Source organism: Limulus polyphemus, unplaced genomic scaffold (assembly GCF_000517525.1).
Source record: "Limulus polyphemus unplaced genomic scaffold, Limulus_polyphemus-2.1.2 Scaffold857, whole genome shotgun sequence".
Lineage (NCBI taxonomy): Eukaryota > Metazoa > Arthropoda > Merostomata > Xiphosura > Limulidae > Limulus > Limulus polyphemus.
The window spans coordinates 329,875-347,816 of NW_013666467.1; the positions used below are offsets into that span (position 1 = coordinate 329,875).

Genomic DNA, 17,942 nt, shown 5'->3' on the forward strand with positions numbered 1-17,942 from the left:
ATGTGTCAAGTGTGTTGCCATTAAGGTTGAAAATACCAAGTATACACGTTCTAACAAAATCATGTTGGAAAAATTGTTCTATTAAACCCAAATTAGTTAAAATATTGTAATGAATTTACTGATCAAATGAAATATTAAAATAATAGCAGTATATTTGGAAATTCCTGTAATTCTAAATAATATTCATATATTTAGTTTATCAATTAATGAAATTAACATTTTAAAATAATGGCTGTTTTGTCTATATGAACAGCGTTATTCACCTATCATAAAAATCAAAGGGAAAAAGTGAGATTATCTAGTTGGAAAATTCTTTACAATATGTAACACCAAAGCAAGGATAAAATATCTACTTTCATTTGACTTTCTTTAGTGCTTCTCATATCTTGAGTTATGACTTACCATTCTGTGTTTCTCAAAACTTTACACGGATTGGTCTGGGCAAAACAAGTTGAACTTGACTCGTAACTCTTGTCAGATATATTCTAAAATAGGTTGAGCTAAGTTGTTAATATAGTTCCTCTATGTCCAGTGAGAGGACAAGTTTAACCTGACTAGATGATCTCGGGCTTGCTTAAGGATAGAATAAGTTTAACTTGTCTTAGTAGTCCTAAAGTAGGATAACTTCAGCTAATTCTAACATTACTCAGTGTAGTACTCTAAAGGTGTATTACAATGAAAGTTACAGAAAGTGTAGGCAAATTCCATTTTGACCATAACTGATAACAAACACAACATTAATTCATGGAAGTATTACAGACTTCTTACAATCCTTGGCCAAGACTATTTCTGAGTGAAGCCAGCAATAAGGAATCTAAATTAGATGTACTTCTGCAGGGTTCCCAAAAGTGTTCTGTTTCAAGAGTAAATAAAACCAAAATTAAGAGTAACAAATAATTTTATTTCTTGCTATGTCATACTGTGTTGTAACCTAGAGTGTGCATAATTCTTCTTGTGATTCATGGCATGCACACGTTTTACTTACGTCACGATAGTACAAATTGCAATGTTAAGTGTCCCTTATGTGACTTAATTTTAGTGTCTACTAACTGACTGACAGACAACACACAACCGTATAGTGGTGGAATAGGTTAAAACAGGTGACCCCTCTAGGCGGCCCTCCACCTCCTTTTGGGGAAATAAATTTTTCTTGTATGCTACACACACACACAGTCTTTTCCTTCTGAGTTTAACCTACAATTCTAATTATGTTAAGAGTTCATTCCACATGCACTAGAACACACCAAACAGTTTGAGGATGCTTCAGAGACGTCAAAACTGATTTTAAGTATGCATAGTTAACACAAGGCTGTCTTTATTCTTTGTGGTGACTGTACTTTGTAGTTAGTGAAATATGAAGTGTAAAGGTTAACATCCAATTAGAACAAACTACCTACTTGGAGCAATACTAATATAACTAATTAAATGTACTTTTATTATATTTGTACACAAGATTTATTTGGCCAGCTGAAGAGACTTGGGTTATGTCCTAAGTTAACAATGCAAGAAAATTAAATAAGTAAAACTACATATATTAAACATTCTATCTAATATTGTTAATGGAATTAACATTAAAGAAATAATTGATTATACCTTGCAGCATGCACAAACACTAGTAGTTAACTTCAAGCACTGTTGTAGATGTGTAAGAAAGTTTTTCCACAATCATCCCTAAAAGTATCTTGACCAATAAAAACCCATCAAATGACTCCAACAGTGTAGATTTAGAGGAGCCTGACATCTGAGATAAAATGCTACAACATATATTACTGTTTAGGAGTGGAATCGAGTGGAGGACATTGTCATAATGTATGCTTATGAAAAAAAAAATTAAACAGCTAGAATATTGATACGCTAATTAAAATACAGCCACATTAAATGTAATGAAAAAAAATCATACTTGGAGTTGTGTCTAACACAACTAATCTGACATTTAACTTTTCTGTAAAAGCTGAAAAATTGAATGCAATAATAATAATGAGACTTATAAAAGGAATTTACAAAAAATGATGTAATGTTATACCATATATAGCTAATATTAATTATACATAATAAAAGCTTAAGTGACAGGTAAAACTTGTGGTGATCAATACATAAAACAGTTCAGTATTACCTTGAACAATTTATAAAGAAATTAAAAGTCTAGATGTGGAAGTTGTGATGTTTTACAAATCTTATAAAAAAACCTTAATTAGTAGCAACAATATTCTTGAATTTCCTTTAATGTGAGACAACATCAAATATTTATCTGCCTCACAAATCATTTGATAGGTCATCAGATGTTTGACTTGTATAAAAATTAACTTAATAACTGTATATACAGGATCCTGGCTAATAGATGCAAACTTGGTAATTTTGTCCAACTGATATTGACTACTCAATGTAACTAGTGATTTTTGAGCATTTTGCAAAAATTATACATTTTTAGAGAAGACGTGCAATGCAAAAAACAAACATAACTGGTAACAGCAACCACTATTATAAGATAATACCAACTGGTTACACCGGATCACTAGGTCAGTATGATAAAGAATGTTAATAAAACAGGGATACTAGGTACACAGACATTATTTAAACAATGGCAGTAACCTTACAGTTGAAATAATAATTAATAGTTAAAATTTCTGAATTAAAAACATAGAATTACTGTGAAACTAAGGAGCAGTTACAAAAAACTGATGGAGTGAATGTGTTAATATATGAATTAAACAAGTAATAAATTTTTGAAATTAGTAAAATAGCACCATTGTATAGTACAGGTACATATATATCTGTAGTTTATTTCAGAATTATTGCAAAAAGCCATATAAAGAGTTATTCACAGATAACTGTCCCTAATTACAAATTGATGGGTTAGAAAGAAGGCAATTAGTTCACAGCACTCGCCAGTAACTCTTGTGTGATTGAACTGTGGGATCTGACCATCATTCATATAGAGTACTTGTGTCCTCAAAGTCATGAGCTTAATGTTAAAAAAAAGTGTTAGGCAGTCTACCTACATGGTGAAACTGAGGTACTGGACACACTACATAAAGAAATCAACATCAATTATAGGTCTGATTATAATATAAGGTATACAAACAAGAAGTAATTGTGAAAACACATTCCACATAATAAGAGCTGAATATATAAAGAAATCAACAATTTCCTCGAGTATCTAGTGTTTAAGTTAGGTAAATATCAACAAAACAAAGTCAGCTGAAACTCACTAATTGTAGTTTATTCTTTAAATCTGGTTTTACAACTTCTTTAATTGTATGAAACTTACAGAGCAGGCAATTAATTTATCTCTCTTACAAATCACGACAAAAAGAAATATCAAAAAATACATTAATATATCTTAACATGTGCACTTGATACACAAATTTACAATCTGCACCTTAACTTCTTTCTATTCTAAGTTATGAGTATTATAATAGTGAAATGTCTGTCATGCTTTGTATCTCCTGAATGGTTAATCTTATAAAAACAATATATCAAAATGCTTCTTTAAAAGGATATTACAGAAAAATTATTAATTTTTTGCAACTTCTAAAATTTCATATTGATTTCAACATGATTTTGTCAGTATTTGTATGTGCTGAACAGCCAGTCTAAGAAAAACTCGTCTGGAACAAGAATGTTTCTTTTCATGAGGGAATTTCACAAAAAAAATTGGACTTCCTCTGTTATGTGTGGTTGTTGTTCGTTAATGAAAATTTTTTTTTCATGTTTGTATTATATACATGCATGATTTTATTGTACCATGTTGAATAAATTGATTTGAATTAAAATCAATATCTCCCTCTTTGATACATCTTATAGAAATGAAAATTGTCAAAAAGCACTCACTTTGGTAGCAGTCTTTCTTTGCGCTCAGTAAAAATACAAGGAACAGTGGCATTCAGCAGAAAAAATCCCTGCAGCTCCTTAGCGAATTTGAGTGCTCTATTATGCTGCATGCACCCATTGCATCAAAAAACAAACATTTTAGCCAACACTGCATTGCAAGCAGTCTCCTTTGCTTAAAAAAAAATGCAATTCAATTTTTCTTATTGAATCAACACATGGAATGACAAATACAGTTGTAAATGGCCCACTAGACAATCATATTGCATATATGCTTTGATCCAAGGCATTGGGTTGACTGCACATTTTTTATTTATTCATCACTATCTTTAGGAAATTTACCATTGAATTATTTTAGCCTGCATCTGCTAGTATGTTAGAATGTGCCAATCAGAATTCCGAATTATGTTGATTTGGGATACAACGTACATAGTCGTGGGTCTAGGTGCTATGTATAGCATCAACTTTCATGAACAATTGTTACAGTGTGAACTAGATTAAGTAATTTAGTTGTAGTTATTATCGAGTTTCTTTAAGTTATTTACTTATCAAATTCTTAGGGTGATGATTAATAACACAATGTTATTTATTTATTATATATTTAAGACTATTTATTTATTTATAATTTTCACTTGAATCAACTTTACTATCATTGGTAGTTCACCACACCTTGCATCTTTAACACCCAGGCCCATTGACATGGAAGGACATCTGGAGTCAACTGTGGAAAATATATCATTATTCCTCCTGTTGCATCCTTTTTAAAGTCCAGAATATCTTTCACCCCAAGCATTGAGATTTTGGAATTGCTATTCAAGACTGGTGCTCCTAAATAAAGCTGATTGTTCTTTGGCCAATTCAACACAAATACATACACAGAAGGAACAACAGCATTCTTCCCTCCTTTTGTGTACCTACACAAAAACACATAAATAAAACAATCTGTAAGAATTAAACACTAAATACATATAATGAAAGCCATTCTTTTTCACAATACTCTTTTAAGCGTAAAGAGTGAAAAATGTTGATCTAAATGTGTCACAAAATAAATAATGTGAAAGTTGAAGCTAAAAATTAAGAAAATCTGTCTGAAATTTGCAGATCCTTAACAGCATAGAATTATTATGATTTACAATAAGCACAAAAGACAAAAATTTTTTAATTTTATTTTTTAAGAGGGACTGATAACACTCCTGTTTGTTTGTCATATTTATTTTTTCAGAACTACTGGAGAAGGGTTCTCTCATTTATACGTGCATTATTATACCCATGAATGTCTGCATTATGTTTAGTAGCTGCAATTCAAAGAAGATAAGAAATGTTCCCTTCTCTAATGTTAAAGTTTTTAGGAGAACTGAATACAGATCTTTATAAAATAATTGAAAAATATTTTAAAAGCAACTGAACTGATAATCTTTATGAATTTATTTCTGAAAAAAGAAAAGGAGTATCAGTTGTTTTCTTCTAGAATTTCCACATTTTTTTTTTAGGTAGGATTATAGTGACGTCTGATTTCTAGTATATTTTGAAATTCTGTAAATATTAAACTCAACAGAAATCAGTTGAAAGAGAAGAACTGAAATATTTGTTGATAAATCACAGAGCTGAAAAATAAATGTTCAAAATATTTCATTAGATACTGATCAGCCTGTAAAAAACAATTTTAGAGGTGTGACTCTGTCAGACATTTCACTTAGCAATATGGTACAGAGAGTATGGTCCTGCCAGCTAGCTATTCCATGTAGCAATAATATATCAGCTTTGTTTGAAGAATAACAAGATTCTGTCGGATATTTTACTTACCATATATTCGGTGTAACTGTGTCATTTTGATAGGTCCAAGGTCGACTTTCATAAACGGCTTCACCATTTACACTTAACCATTTTCCGAGGTTTCGAAGTCTTTCTTCAAAAATTGGTATGATTCTACCATCATGAGTGGGACCAACATTAATCAGAATATTTCCTCCACAACTAGTAGAAATTAGGGGAATAAACAACAACATAAAATAAACAACTGAGTTCATCTTTTCAACTTTAAGATTGACTGTGTATGTTTATTTTGATATAGACAATGCATATTAGAATTGCACATAAAACTATAGCAATGTACGTTGCAACTGTAAGCTTGATACAAATGTTGAAACAAAATGTAAACACATTTAATCTGTATGGGAAATATAAACTCTTCACACAAGGTTCACTGCTCAAGTGTATGGATAAGTTAATATCTCCACCTGTATGACTTGAAGACATTATTCAACGCTGATGACTTTTTCCTTAACGGAAGACTGACTGTAGAGCTTTGCTTTATAACAGAATGTGTAAAATGCTAATATTATATTGTGTTAATAATATCATAACTATTGTATTATGAATACTTGATTATAGTTTGTTTATCATTAAGCACAAATCTGCACAATGGGCTATGTGTATTGTACCTACTATGGGAAATTAACCCAAAATTTTAGCATTACAAGCTTTCAGGCTTACTACTGAGCCACTGTGGGAAACTATTATAGAGTTGCACAATTTTGAATCAAGCAGATAAAAATCATTTGCATAAAAAAAAAGATATTATAATAATAATAATTAGTAATTTTTTAATTCTATAGGGTTTTAGAGAAAAACACTTCTTTAAACACTTAGAACAAAAAGGTCAGGTGTAAGTTTAACTTGTACTGGTTAGTTTTTCATTATGCAGAACATTTCTGTCTCCAGTGTAAAGATGGTAGGGGGCACTGCTAAAAACTTAAAATATGATCAGTGATATAACTGTTCTGATTGTAATCTTTCTTTGTGATTTGTATCAAAAGCTGCCAACATTCAGTTCATAATAATTACTTTGATTCAATAAGAAGGCAAATGATTCCTATATTGGAGTGTCCTATCAGTTGTATTTGTACAGTTACAGGTTCCCACTCTTTCTAAACTCTAAAAATTAAGGACTTGGAAAATTGTCTACATTAACCACTTATACACATAGCAACAGATCCATTCAATGCTAAATGTTCAACTGTGAATCATGGACAACGTAAACTGACGACTTTGATGATGTTATGAAATGGTTACAAGGCATGTTTATTGTGTAAACCAATCAGATACTCAGTTGTACCTTATGCTTCACTGGTCAGAATGTGGTACAAAGAGGTACAATATTTCTTTGACAAAACTAAGTAATTTTTAAGAGGAACTTCTGCCACAACTAAGTAATTTTTAAGAGGAACTTATGCCACAACTTAGTAATTTTTAAGAGGTACTTCTGCCACAACTAAGTAATTTTTAAGAGGTACTTCTGCCACAATTTAGTAATTTTTAAGAGGTACTTCTGCCACAACTTTGTAATTTTTAGGAGGAACTTCTGCCACATCTTAGTAATTTTTAAAAGGAACTTCTGCCACAACTAAGTAATTTTTAAGAGGAACTTCTGCCACAGCTAAGTAATTTTTATGGGCTCTTCTCTTAAAATAAAAATTAAAGAGTTTTAAGGGATCATGGGAACCCTGGATTATGCTAATTCATTTTGTTTTCTGTATTTTGGAGTTTTTAGTTAGAACTGAAGAGTATGTGAACTAGACTTGTAGAACTCAGTCCATACAATCAGTTTAAATGAGATCTAAGTTTACTTTTAGGATAAAATGTTCATTGATAGGAGAATTGATAGATTGGTGTTGCAAATAGAATAACATCTAAAACAAGTTTCTGCTTAAATCATGTGATTTATTGTATGCATGCCAGCTATAGTTGTTTTCACTATTGTGTTGGAAGTTTGGTGTAATAACAATAATACATGAAGTCTAAGAATGTAAGGTCTAGTTCTATGTTCACAGTAATTATATGATTTAAGTTATTTCAGCATTACAGGTGATTCATTAAATTTTGATTTTGAGATTTTCCATGTAACCAAAAACACCATAAAGTGTTTCCTGTTTGTTTGTTTGTAGTTATGCACAAAGCTACACAATATGCTATCTGTGCTCTGCCCACCACGGGTATCAAAACTCAGTTTCTAGCATTGCAAGTCTGCAGACATACCGCTGTGCCACTGGGGGGCAAAAAAGTGTTTCCTAACAACATCTATACTAAAATACTTTACAATGCTGTTAAAGTATCATCACCAATGTTCCCTCTATTTTTTTCAATCCATGTGCAGAATGAATTTTTTCATATGCAATCAAGGCAACGTGCGGATATGCGCTACCAGTTTTTTTTAGGGGGAAGGAGTATTTTTAGACCATTGACCCTATTGGATCATTAGGCCACTTTGAAATGTTACCAGTTTGTTATTTGGACTTTAGGCCCATTGACTGCCAGGATCAGTAATGCCATCAACATGTTGAGACTCCTCACCATTACTGAGGATGTGTGCAACTGGAATAATGAAGTATGCGACACTTGATTGGTTGTTGTGAAGTCGTGCAGCTTAGAGGGAACACTAGTCATCACCTAAGAATTCTTCATGATGTATAGTTAAAACATGTCCTTAACATACTTTCTACTTTTTCTTCTTTCAGTAAAGTGAACATTGAAAACAAGTCAAAATAATTTTAACACATTTGATCAATACATATTTAAATATATTATTTGACATAGTGTAATAACTTTCTCAATAAAGGCAATACAATTACCTCACAGTTTCAGCTAGAGTACTAACCAACTCTTCCATACTCAAGTAGTCTTCCAAATTAGCAGTTCTTCGGTAGCCCCAAGAACTCTTGTCTAATGTCATGGCATCTTCCCACTTACGATTTTGTAATTTGCCTAAAAGTAGTAAAAAATGCAAGAGATTGGTCCTAAGGATTTTTAAATAAATTTTTCCCAATAAATCATTGAAACATTTTTCAAGAGTAGCCACTTTCTAATTGCATTGGGAATATGTTAAAACCAGAATATTCACCTATCTATAACCAAACAAAACTTTATTTGCTCATTCTGTCTTATTATAACTACTAAGCATTATATACCGAAAACTAACAATCAATAAATTTCAAGGACTAAGTTTAAGTTCCCAGTACTGGAATTGAGATGTTAAAATCTAATTTTCTAATTTTAAACTTAGGGGGCAGTTTGAACACATAACTAATATGGAAAGCCATTTACACTTTTTTGGACAATGATTAAAAAAATGTGTTTCACTAGTATTAAAAACTGTAAATTTTTCCATTGATCATGCTCTGTTTATTTTCTCTGCTTCTTAACAATGGCTCTGCAGTGATGTTTCTATGAGATTAAGGTTTTTTTGTTTAACAGCCATGTCAATGCAGTCTCATCCTCTTGTGCAGATTTTTTTAACCTGGCTAGTATCTAAGGTCTACAACTTTCAAGTGCAATCCAAGCAGACCACAGGCATAAATCTCCACTGTGGAAACTGAAGGGTATCTGTTCAAACAGGAATATGGTGACTACAGTCTCTTTGGCCATCTTTCTCATAAAAACGAGTCAATGGTTTCAAATTGTTGTTTGGAGCTTCTAAGCCTTTGTCAATATGGTTAACATTATCAGGAGATATGGTCAGTTTCGTTTCAATGACTTTAAGATCAGAGAATTCTCTTTTCCCAATTATAACCCTCACGCTGCAGATGAGGGCATTGGTACTGATAGCATGATGTGGTTTTGGAGCTCATTATAATCCTGAATGCTCTGAATAAAGACTCTTTTCTTCAAATTGTTGTATTTACTTGGCTGTGTATCATTTAAAAATCTTACTGTATGAATACTTCTCTTTGGAATGACCAGTGATATAGTCCTCCAGCCACTGATCAAACCATCTACTTTCACATGCAAGATAAATGCTTCCCTATCAAATATTTTTAGGTCTAGAACCATCGCATGTGTAGAGAAACAATAATTAATTTACATTCATTTTCATATAAATTTGTAAATGACCCTTTGTACTGATTTCTTTTTAAAACTAGAACAGTATTTATACTAGCACATACAGTGTTGTTCTTATTTCAGATAATGATAAATAAACATATAAACTGTTACTTAGGGTACATCTTTACCAGGATTATATTTATCCTGACAAGTGAAGAAACCACCATGATGACAAGCAATGCCTGAACCCCAGCGATCATTGACCACAACAGTGTTCTTCACTGGACTATGGAAACAAAAAATTGTATTAATTATAACTGACATGCAGGCATGAGATTCAGAGAATCATTTTATTACCATGATACATAATAAATGGTCATTCTCATTAAAACATATATATATTTGTTATAACATTGTAAATTGGAATAGATATTTTCCCAGTGGAAAAACAAGAAGTGGTAAAATGTAAAAGAGTCTTATCTTTATCTTTCTACTCAAGGTTTTAGGACAAAAACTCATAGCTTGTGAAAAATTTCTCTGCATTTTCAATTTTATTTAGGGAATGTTTTAAGTCCTTGGTGAGAATATCCTTAACTCTTACTTACAACAAGCTGAAGAGAGAATCCGAAAGTCATTATATGAAACTGAACCATTAGAAAATGTTTGTGCATGAGCACATATGCTGGATTTGTTAAAACATTTTTATTATGTTCATTTAAGTGTCACTATCTGACATTTTATACAACCAATATGTGTGGATAAATCCACATGCATACAGTTTGTAATGGTTTGATTTCATCTAATGACTTTCATATTATCTCTTCAGCTTGTAGTGAACAGGAGTTAAGGATAAACGATGCTATTCTCATTAATGTGGAAAACTTTTTTCTCAAGGTCTAGGGCTTTGCTGCTATGTTCGTTCATACCTGTAACTGATCATTTCTTGAACCATGTTGGTTCATACTGGTAGCTGACCTTTTCTGGTATGTTGGTTCATAGTGGTAGCTGACCTTTCCTGGTATCATGTTGGTTCATACTGGTAGCTGATATTTTCTGGTACTGTGTTGGTTCATACTGGAAGCTGATCTTTTCTGGTGCCATGTTGGTTCATACTAGTTGCTGATATTTTCTGGTGCCATGTTGGTTCATACTGATAACTTGTTTTTGCTACACAATTCATGCTGTTTCACACTTGTAAGTAGTTCTGCTGGTATACCATGTTGATTGATACATGTAGATGATTTTCGTTAGCACTAGGTAGGTTGTTTCATATTTGTAACTAGTTTCTTTAGTAGCATGTTTTCCCATACTTGTAACATAGTTTTGTTAGTAGCATGTTTGCCCATACTTGTAACATAGTTTCATTAGTAGTATATTTGCCCATATTTTTAACATAGTTTCTTTAGTAGCATGTTTTCCCATACTTGTAACATAGTTTCTTTAGTAGCATGTTTTCCCATACTTGTAACATAGTTTTGTTAGTAGCATGTTTGCCCATATTTTTAACATAGTTTTGTTAGTAGCATGTTTTCCCATACTTGTAACATAGTTTTGTTAGTAGCATGTTTGCCCATACTTGTAACATAGTTTCATTAGTAGCATATTTGCCCATATTTTTAACATAGTTTCGTTAGTAGCATGTTTGCCCATATTTTTAACATAGTTTCGTTAGTAGCATGTTTGCCCATATTTTTAACATAGTTTCGTTAGTAGCATGTTTGCCCATATTTATTTCAAACTTTTGTTTTATTCTTAGTTCGTTCCTATAAAATCATAACAAATATACAGTTGCAATTTCTAGCATCTAAGTGAAGTAATTAAAAATGTTAGAGCTAATTAATAGGTATAAATTTAAAATGTAAGGAAAAACGTTTTGCTTTGCTAAATTAATTAAGCATAATGTTATCTTTTATATTTTATTTGTTATAACAGCACAAAAATCATAAATTTTCACTGCTTTGTGTTTTACATGCAGTGAGAAGTGAAAATTCAATCATGAGCAAGGATTGTTTGCCGAATTTTCCATACAGCACAAACTCCATATTTGCAAGAGTTGTTGCAGACTTATTTAGTTACTTAAGAAATCACATGAAAATGCAATATGCGTAATTACACAACAATTCATTAAATAATTAAAACATGTCAACATACTAATAACTAATACATTTAAACTGAAAAAATAAAATGTTTTTTTGAATAATTTACCTCTTATAATTAAAACCTGATATTAATTTCATAAAACATTTAACCTATTGTAAATGTAACAAAAAAGTGCCAATGGTAATTGTTGAACTACTTGCTTTTACTATAAACTAAATTAATGCTTATTAAATTATTACTCATAACAGAATAATAAAGTGTGCTCCTATCAGTATTTTACCTCTTGTTGTAAAGCCATGCAAGAAAACCTCTACTGTTCCAGTACGTGTCTGGAGCCTCCCAGTCTCCATCTGACCAGATAACTTCAGGTTTATATATGTTCACCAATTCTATCAATTCAGGCATAGTCTTGGCCTTAAACAAAGTATATAGGATGGAAAAGTAATAAGTATCGTGGTGATGTAAATCTTTTATATTCACCAATCATTTTATATGGATTTATTCCAATTTTTGTATGCAATAAGAGAATATTCATCAGAATTTGACAGAAACAATCTTTTAAGTTGTAAAATTTCTTTTTTATTTTATTTCACAGATTGTGTTTGGTTTGCTCACTCACTTTCTATAACCATAGTAAAAAAAAAGGATTTGATATTTATGTGCATATTAGTGTTACTTTGTTTTAATTTATACTAACAAATTTAATTGTCATATGCACTGAGGTACGAGTTAATTATAACATATTTTCAAATTAATTTAAAACTAATAAATAAGGAAGTGGAATAATTTTGGTACTTAATATTTGGTCCTGTACATTTAAGATTATATTTTCCACCTCATTTTAAAATCTAAACATTTTTCTTTATACGTTTGCATGATTCATAAAACATCCTAGCAAAACTAGATGACATAAGCACAAATATATTTGAATATGGATTTTCTTTTAAGTACTACTCCTATAAATGATTCAAAAATGTCTATAACACCATCAATAAAAAAAAAGATCTCTTTTCAAGCTAGTCTGTTTAAAAGTATTAATTCTTTAGCTGCCACAGGCCCATACTTGGGATACACTACATAAACTTTGTTTTAGCTTGAAAAGTCTCATATTAACCACATGTGAGTTTGGAATTCTATATCACCATGAAGAAAGGAAGATTCAGATAGATAATGAAGTATTAAAACGTATTTCTTTATCATTTATCTAAACATAAACTTGCCACTTGGAAAAGTACTTATGAAAATGGCATGGAAAAAGTTAAGTACGATATCTGAAAATTAACATGAACTCACATCAATAAAACATGATTTTACACATTTATCTTATGGCACATTACTTCTATCCAATATGATATCTAGAAAGTAAATATGCATAAACTTACCTTTACAAAGAGTTGTGATTTCCAATCATTACTTTTATCATACAGATACAAAGGATGGAACCATTCAAAAAGAGAGTGATAGACTCCAAAGCGAATATTAGTCTTCTTTCTAATTGCATTCGCCAGATCACCTTATATAAAATAAGGGAAGAAAAACTATTATTTCTTAACACACTGTACATCTTTTGGAAACAAGTTTCATAAATACTTTCTGGTTACTGCACACGTGTTTTCATCAATGCTAAGAAGGATAGGGCTTCAAGAAATATAATTTCTCTGTAATACTCTTGTTTGAGTTATACTTTTATTAACAAGAACTAAAATAAAGTTTACTTAGCAAGCTAGAAATATTCTTTAAACTTTACTAAGAAACTAGTTACTATTATCAGTAGCATTCATTTTGATATATAATAAAGACTGCTTTCAGCCATGTAGAAACTCTTCTGGTTAGTTACCAATATGTTAAGTTACACAAAGTTATAAAACAATAATATTTAGTTTTTTTTACAGATAAGTATATGTTTAATTTAATTACATAAAGATTACATAACAACAAAATTCTCCCTTTTGCAAAAGATTTCAACATACAATTAAGTCAAAAGGTATAAAATGTGACACTGTAAGTTGTTGGGGGCACATTAAGGTAAGGTACAAGAAGTTAATAATGTTGGTTAGTTTTACTACAAATCTTGCCTGTTTTGGGACTCTATATCCGCATTTTAAGGAACACGTGTAAACTATCTGTAAAAACTTTTATGTAGTAGTTAATATACATAATTTAGAAAAATAAATAATGAAGTTTAAATTACTGGAGGTAAAAGAAAACAAAAACATGCTGTCTGCAGTTACACTTATTTTTTATAAAGTATCATATATAAAATCGATAGTAAAACCTATCACTTATCAACAAAAATAGAAGCACTATGTTGCAAAATTGATGTATTTGGAAAATAAAAACATAACAGGGTGTATTCACAAAACTACAATCTAGCAGCCAAGAATAACAGAAAGCTTAAATAAAAAGTTATTCTTTTACTATTTTTTAATTTAACAGAAATCCAACAAAATTTAATCTTAATGAAAAATTGCCTTCTCAAAAATACATATAAACACGGTATAAGAGGTACAGTGACAATGAAAGCTCATCCTGTCAAGAATACATATAAATATGGCATAAGAAGTACAATAACAATGAAAGCTCAACTTGTCAAGAATACATATAAATATGGCATAAGAAGTACAATAACAATGAAAGCTTACCTTGTCAAGAATACATATAACTTTGGCATAAGATGCACAGTACCAATGAAAGCTTATCTTTTCAAAAATACATATAAATATGGTATAAGATCTTATACCATATTTATATGTATTATTGACAAGGTGAGCTTTCATTGGTAGTGTACATGTACAATACCAATGAAAGCTCACCTTGTCAAGAATACATATAAATATGGTATAAGAAGTACAATACCAATGAAAGCTTAGAAGAGTTTGTTTTTATATAGTAACCACACCTAGTAGGTCACGTTTCGGTCCAACATCCACAGCATTCCAATTCCAGGAGACTTTTGAGGGCCACAGCGTGTATCCCTCATGATGCTTACTGGTCAGTACAACATATCTGAAACACCACAACAACATGGGTCTTAATATACAAATATAAAGCAAAAGAAATAATGGAGACTAACATTATATATCAATAACAAGATACAGGCTGAGGTATTAAAAATGTTTCTGAAACTACACAGGTATTAATGGCTTATAATCACATGCTGGAAGTAACAGCTTTGTACAACATATCTGAAAAATGAAAACAAAAACAAATAATGGATCTTTTAATTATATATAACATACATCTAAAAAATAGAAGTAACAAAGTCTTAATATATGATATCTAAAATAACAAAAGTATAATATATGTGAAGCAATATTACTTTTAGTCCCATGGCTTATAAATACTTATCAAAATCAAATGCTGATAAAATGGGCAAGCCATATATTTAGTTGGTGATACTGTTAATGATAAGCTGCAAGAGATTTATTTTCTAGCTGTTAGACTAGCAACATATTTTGTCTGGATCCTGGATAACTTATCTACACATAACATGAAGCAAAATTAGATTAATGGTGTATACTCATAAGAATTTGAAGTTCAGATTAGAAAGTGGTTAATGACTGAAACTTGGGTTGCTAAGCCATTTTCACTGAAATATATCTCACTAAATTTATTAACTTAATACTTGTGCTACTTGAAGATATCCTTGAACTCTGGTACGTTATTTTATCTGCAAACTCAGTAACCGAAACTGAAGTTTTGCATTTGATATAATTCATAAAATCTACTAAAATTAGTGCTTATTGGTGGTCTGCCTTTTTCCTTCTACAGAAATGTTTCCAAAAACACCATTAATAAGTAAGATCAAAACAACATTAATTAAAAAAAGTAAATAAAAACAGTTAAAGATAGCTTTACTGATGATAGTTTAGATATATATGCATACAATAAGATTAAAATAGTTTCCATTTTACACACACTCACAGATTTTTTTAAAAACAAACAGAACTATATAAAGGTGAGTGTACAGTGGTATTACTTTTTGATTTTATCAGTAAAACACCCAAACTTTGGAGTCAAGGTCCTATGGAAGTTCTAGCTGTAATGTAAGGAAGGTTTATGGAATAGTGTAAATGCTTAATTATACCTCAGTCGATTCGATCATTTCTAAAACTCAAAGTAATGGGACTTGCTGAAACAAGAACTGTACATCTCTGTGTTAGTGATTCTGGTTAAACTTAAAGACATCAGTTGAGATTATATGTATATGGCATACAACTTTTTTTGTCACAATAATATAATAAAAACACTTCTAAATTGTTGTGCAGATGTAAAGGTGCTCACTAAAGATTACTTTTGTCTTTTTTTATTTGAGAAACAGGCAATTCCTTGATGGTGCATAACTGCCTTTGAGTTTGACTATAATCTCAATTTCCTGAATAAACATTATAGCCATTTCAATTAATAAAGCAAACAGATCTGGTTGGGTATCTAAAATTAGTACAAGTATGATATAATGATAGCACACACGAGCAGATGCTTGGAATAAAAGATTCTAAAAAAAAAAAACTAAAATATCTTACCTCGCTCCTGATGCATTAAAAATATCAGCCCATTGTTCTGGATCATAGAATTCGCAAGTAAAACTTGGGGCAAAGGCTGCATAAGTGAAATTTGGTTTATAGTTCCTATCCATAAAATCTACAAAGGGTTTCAATTTCCTTTGTTGCCACTGTTCCCAGAACCATTCTGAACCAAAACTGGGTACAGAAAACACCCCCCAATGGATGAATATTCCCACTTTACTATCATCATACCAAGATGGTAAAGGTCGGCTGTCTATAGACTTCCATGTAGGTTGATATTGAGAGTTAGTTAGCGCTACAAATCCTAACACTAACAGTGATGCAAGTGAAAACATTTTCGACGTGAAAAAATATCGCGAGTACCTTTTACAGTGCTACTTTAACGACTCTTTTAAAGTTATCACAAACTCACACTATTTTCTCTTTCGGATCCGCCTCCGAGCAATGTGCAACAAAGTATAGTTTGTAAACGAGCTGTTGTCAACCTTATCTCACATGCGCAGTATGACGCCACCCTGTAAGTATTCTTGTTGTAACGTTATTTTAGACAGCTAGAAGGACTAGTGTGTTTTGTCGGATTTCTCCGTTTTTGAAATTAGGAACCTGTTTCGAATTTTTTTAAATCTAAATGCGAAAACACTATAATTTAAAATATACCTCAGTTGAATCGCGAATTGATATTTGACTGATTTAGTAAATTGCATTACTTCCCCGCAGCCCCATTCCAAGTAGTGGCATCAAAACTCAAAATTCTCCTCAACCCACACGTCAAAAGGAATTCGGCACTTGAAAAACTTTTATTCTAGAAATTAATCAGTGCGAAAGACCAAAAGACAGAAAAATCACTCCACCCCACTGTCAAAAAGAATCCGGCACCACTTGTTATTATGTCTGTTTCTTTGTTTGTAATTAAGCACAAAGCTACACAATGGGCTATCTGTGCTCTACCCACCACGGTTATCAAAACCCGGTTTCTAACGTTGTAAGTCCGCAGACGTTCCGCTGTGCCAATGAAGGGGGGCTTTATTATGTCTTTCTAGAAATTAAGCACTGTGAAAGACTAAAATAAGATGTATGGATTGCGTTATTATGGTCCAAATATCGAGCAACATGAGTAAAACTATATTGAAAAGAAGACGAATCAATAGCTTAAAAAGAGCTACTAACTGAATATCCCTTACAAAATAATCTGCCTGTCTGTCTGACTTCATATCGAGTGAAATCTTATGGGGTTGAATTTATGTACTTTTTTCTTCTTTTCAAATTGACAAGACATATGTAACATTCTATTGCTTCTGTCTAGTATGAAAGTAATAATTTTAAAATTATATATTTGGAAGTACAGGAAATACAATCATAATGTTGTATTGAAACATCCCTGTTCTGGACTTTCAAGTCTTTTTTTTTCTTTTTAAATTCCAGTAAATAAATAAATAAAAAAGATAGTAGCTATAACTGAAACGATATTTTTTGTCTTTAGTGCTAAGCCACATTAGGCTATCTGCTGTGTCTACCGCGGGGAATCGAACCCCGAATTTTATCGTTGTAACTCCGATGTCCAATCGGGGGACAACTGAAATGTACGCTAATTTTAAGGTGTTTTAGTTAATATAGTAGCACAAAGGCAATCACAGAATGAACTTCTATGACGAATAAGATCTGAAGAGCCTC

At 31.3% G+C, this 17,942-nt stretch overlaps 1 protein-coding gene across 2 annotated transcripts in view; it reads right to left on the reverse strand.

The window, feature by feature from the left end:
• Nucleotides 1-3,199: 3,199 nt before the first annotated feature.
• The window catches only part of LOC106460894 (alpha-L-fucosidase-like), an 18,703-nt gene continuing 3,960 nt past the window's right edge, over nt 3,200-17,942 (reverse strand). Inside the window, exons 1-8 of one of the 2 annotated variants that reach the window (XM_013920651.2) lie at nt 16,269-16,811; nt 14,645-14,751; nt 13,128-13,258; nt 12,026-12,159; nt 9,834-9,931; nt 8,457-8,589; nt 5,632-5,802; nt 3,200-4,742 (exon numbers count right to left, since the gene is read on the reverse strand). In XM_013920651.2, coding sequence (XP_013776105.1) covers nt 4,478-4,742; nt 5,632-5,802; nt 8,457-8,589; nt 9,834-9,931; nt 12,026-12,159; nt 13,128-13,258; nt 14,645-14,751; nt 16,269-16,606 — 1,377 coding nt within the window. In that variant the 5' untranslated portion in view covers nt 16,607-16,811 and the 3' untranslated portion in view covers nt 3,200-4,477. Of the gene's footprint in view, nt 4,743-5,631; nt 5,803-8,456; nt 8,590-9,833; nt 9,932-12,025; nt 12,160-13,127; nt 13,259-14,644; nt 14,752-16,268; nt 16,812-17,942 lie in introns of those variants that run through there. The other variant, XM_022387710.1, reaches the window with a different exon arrangement.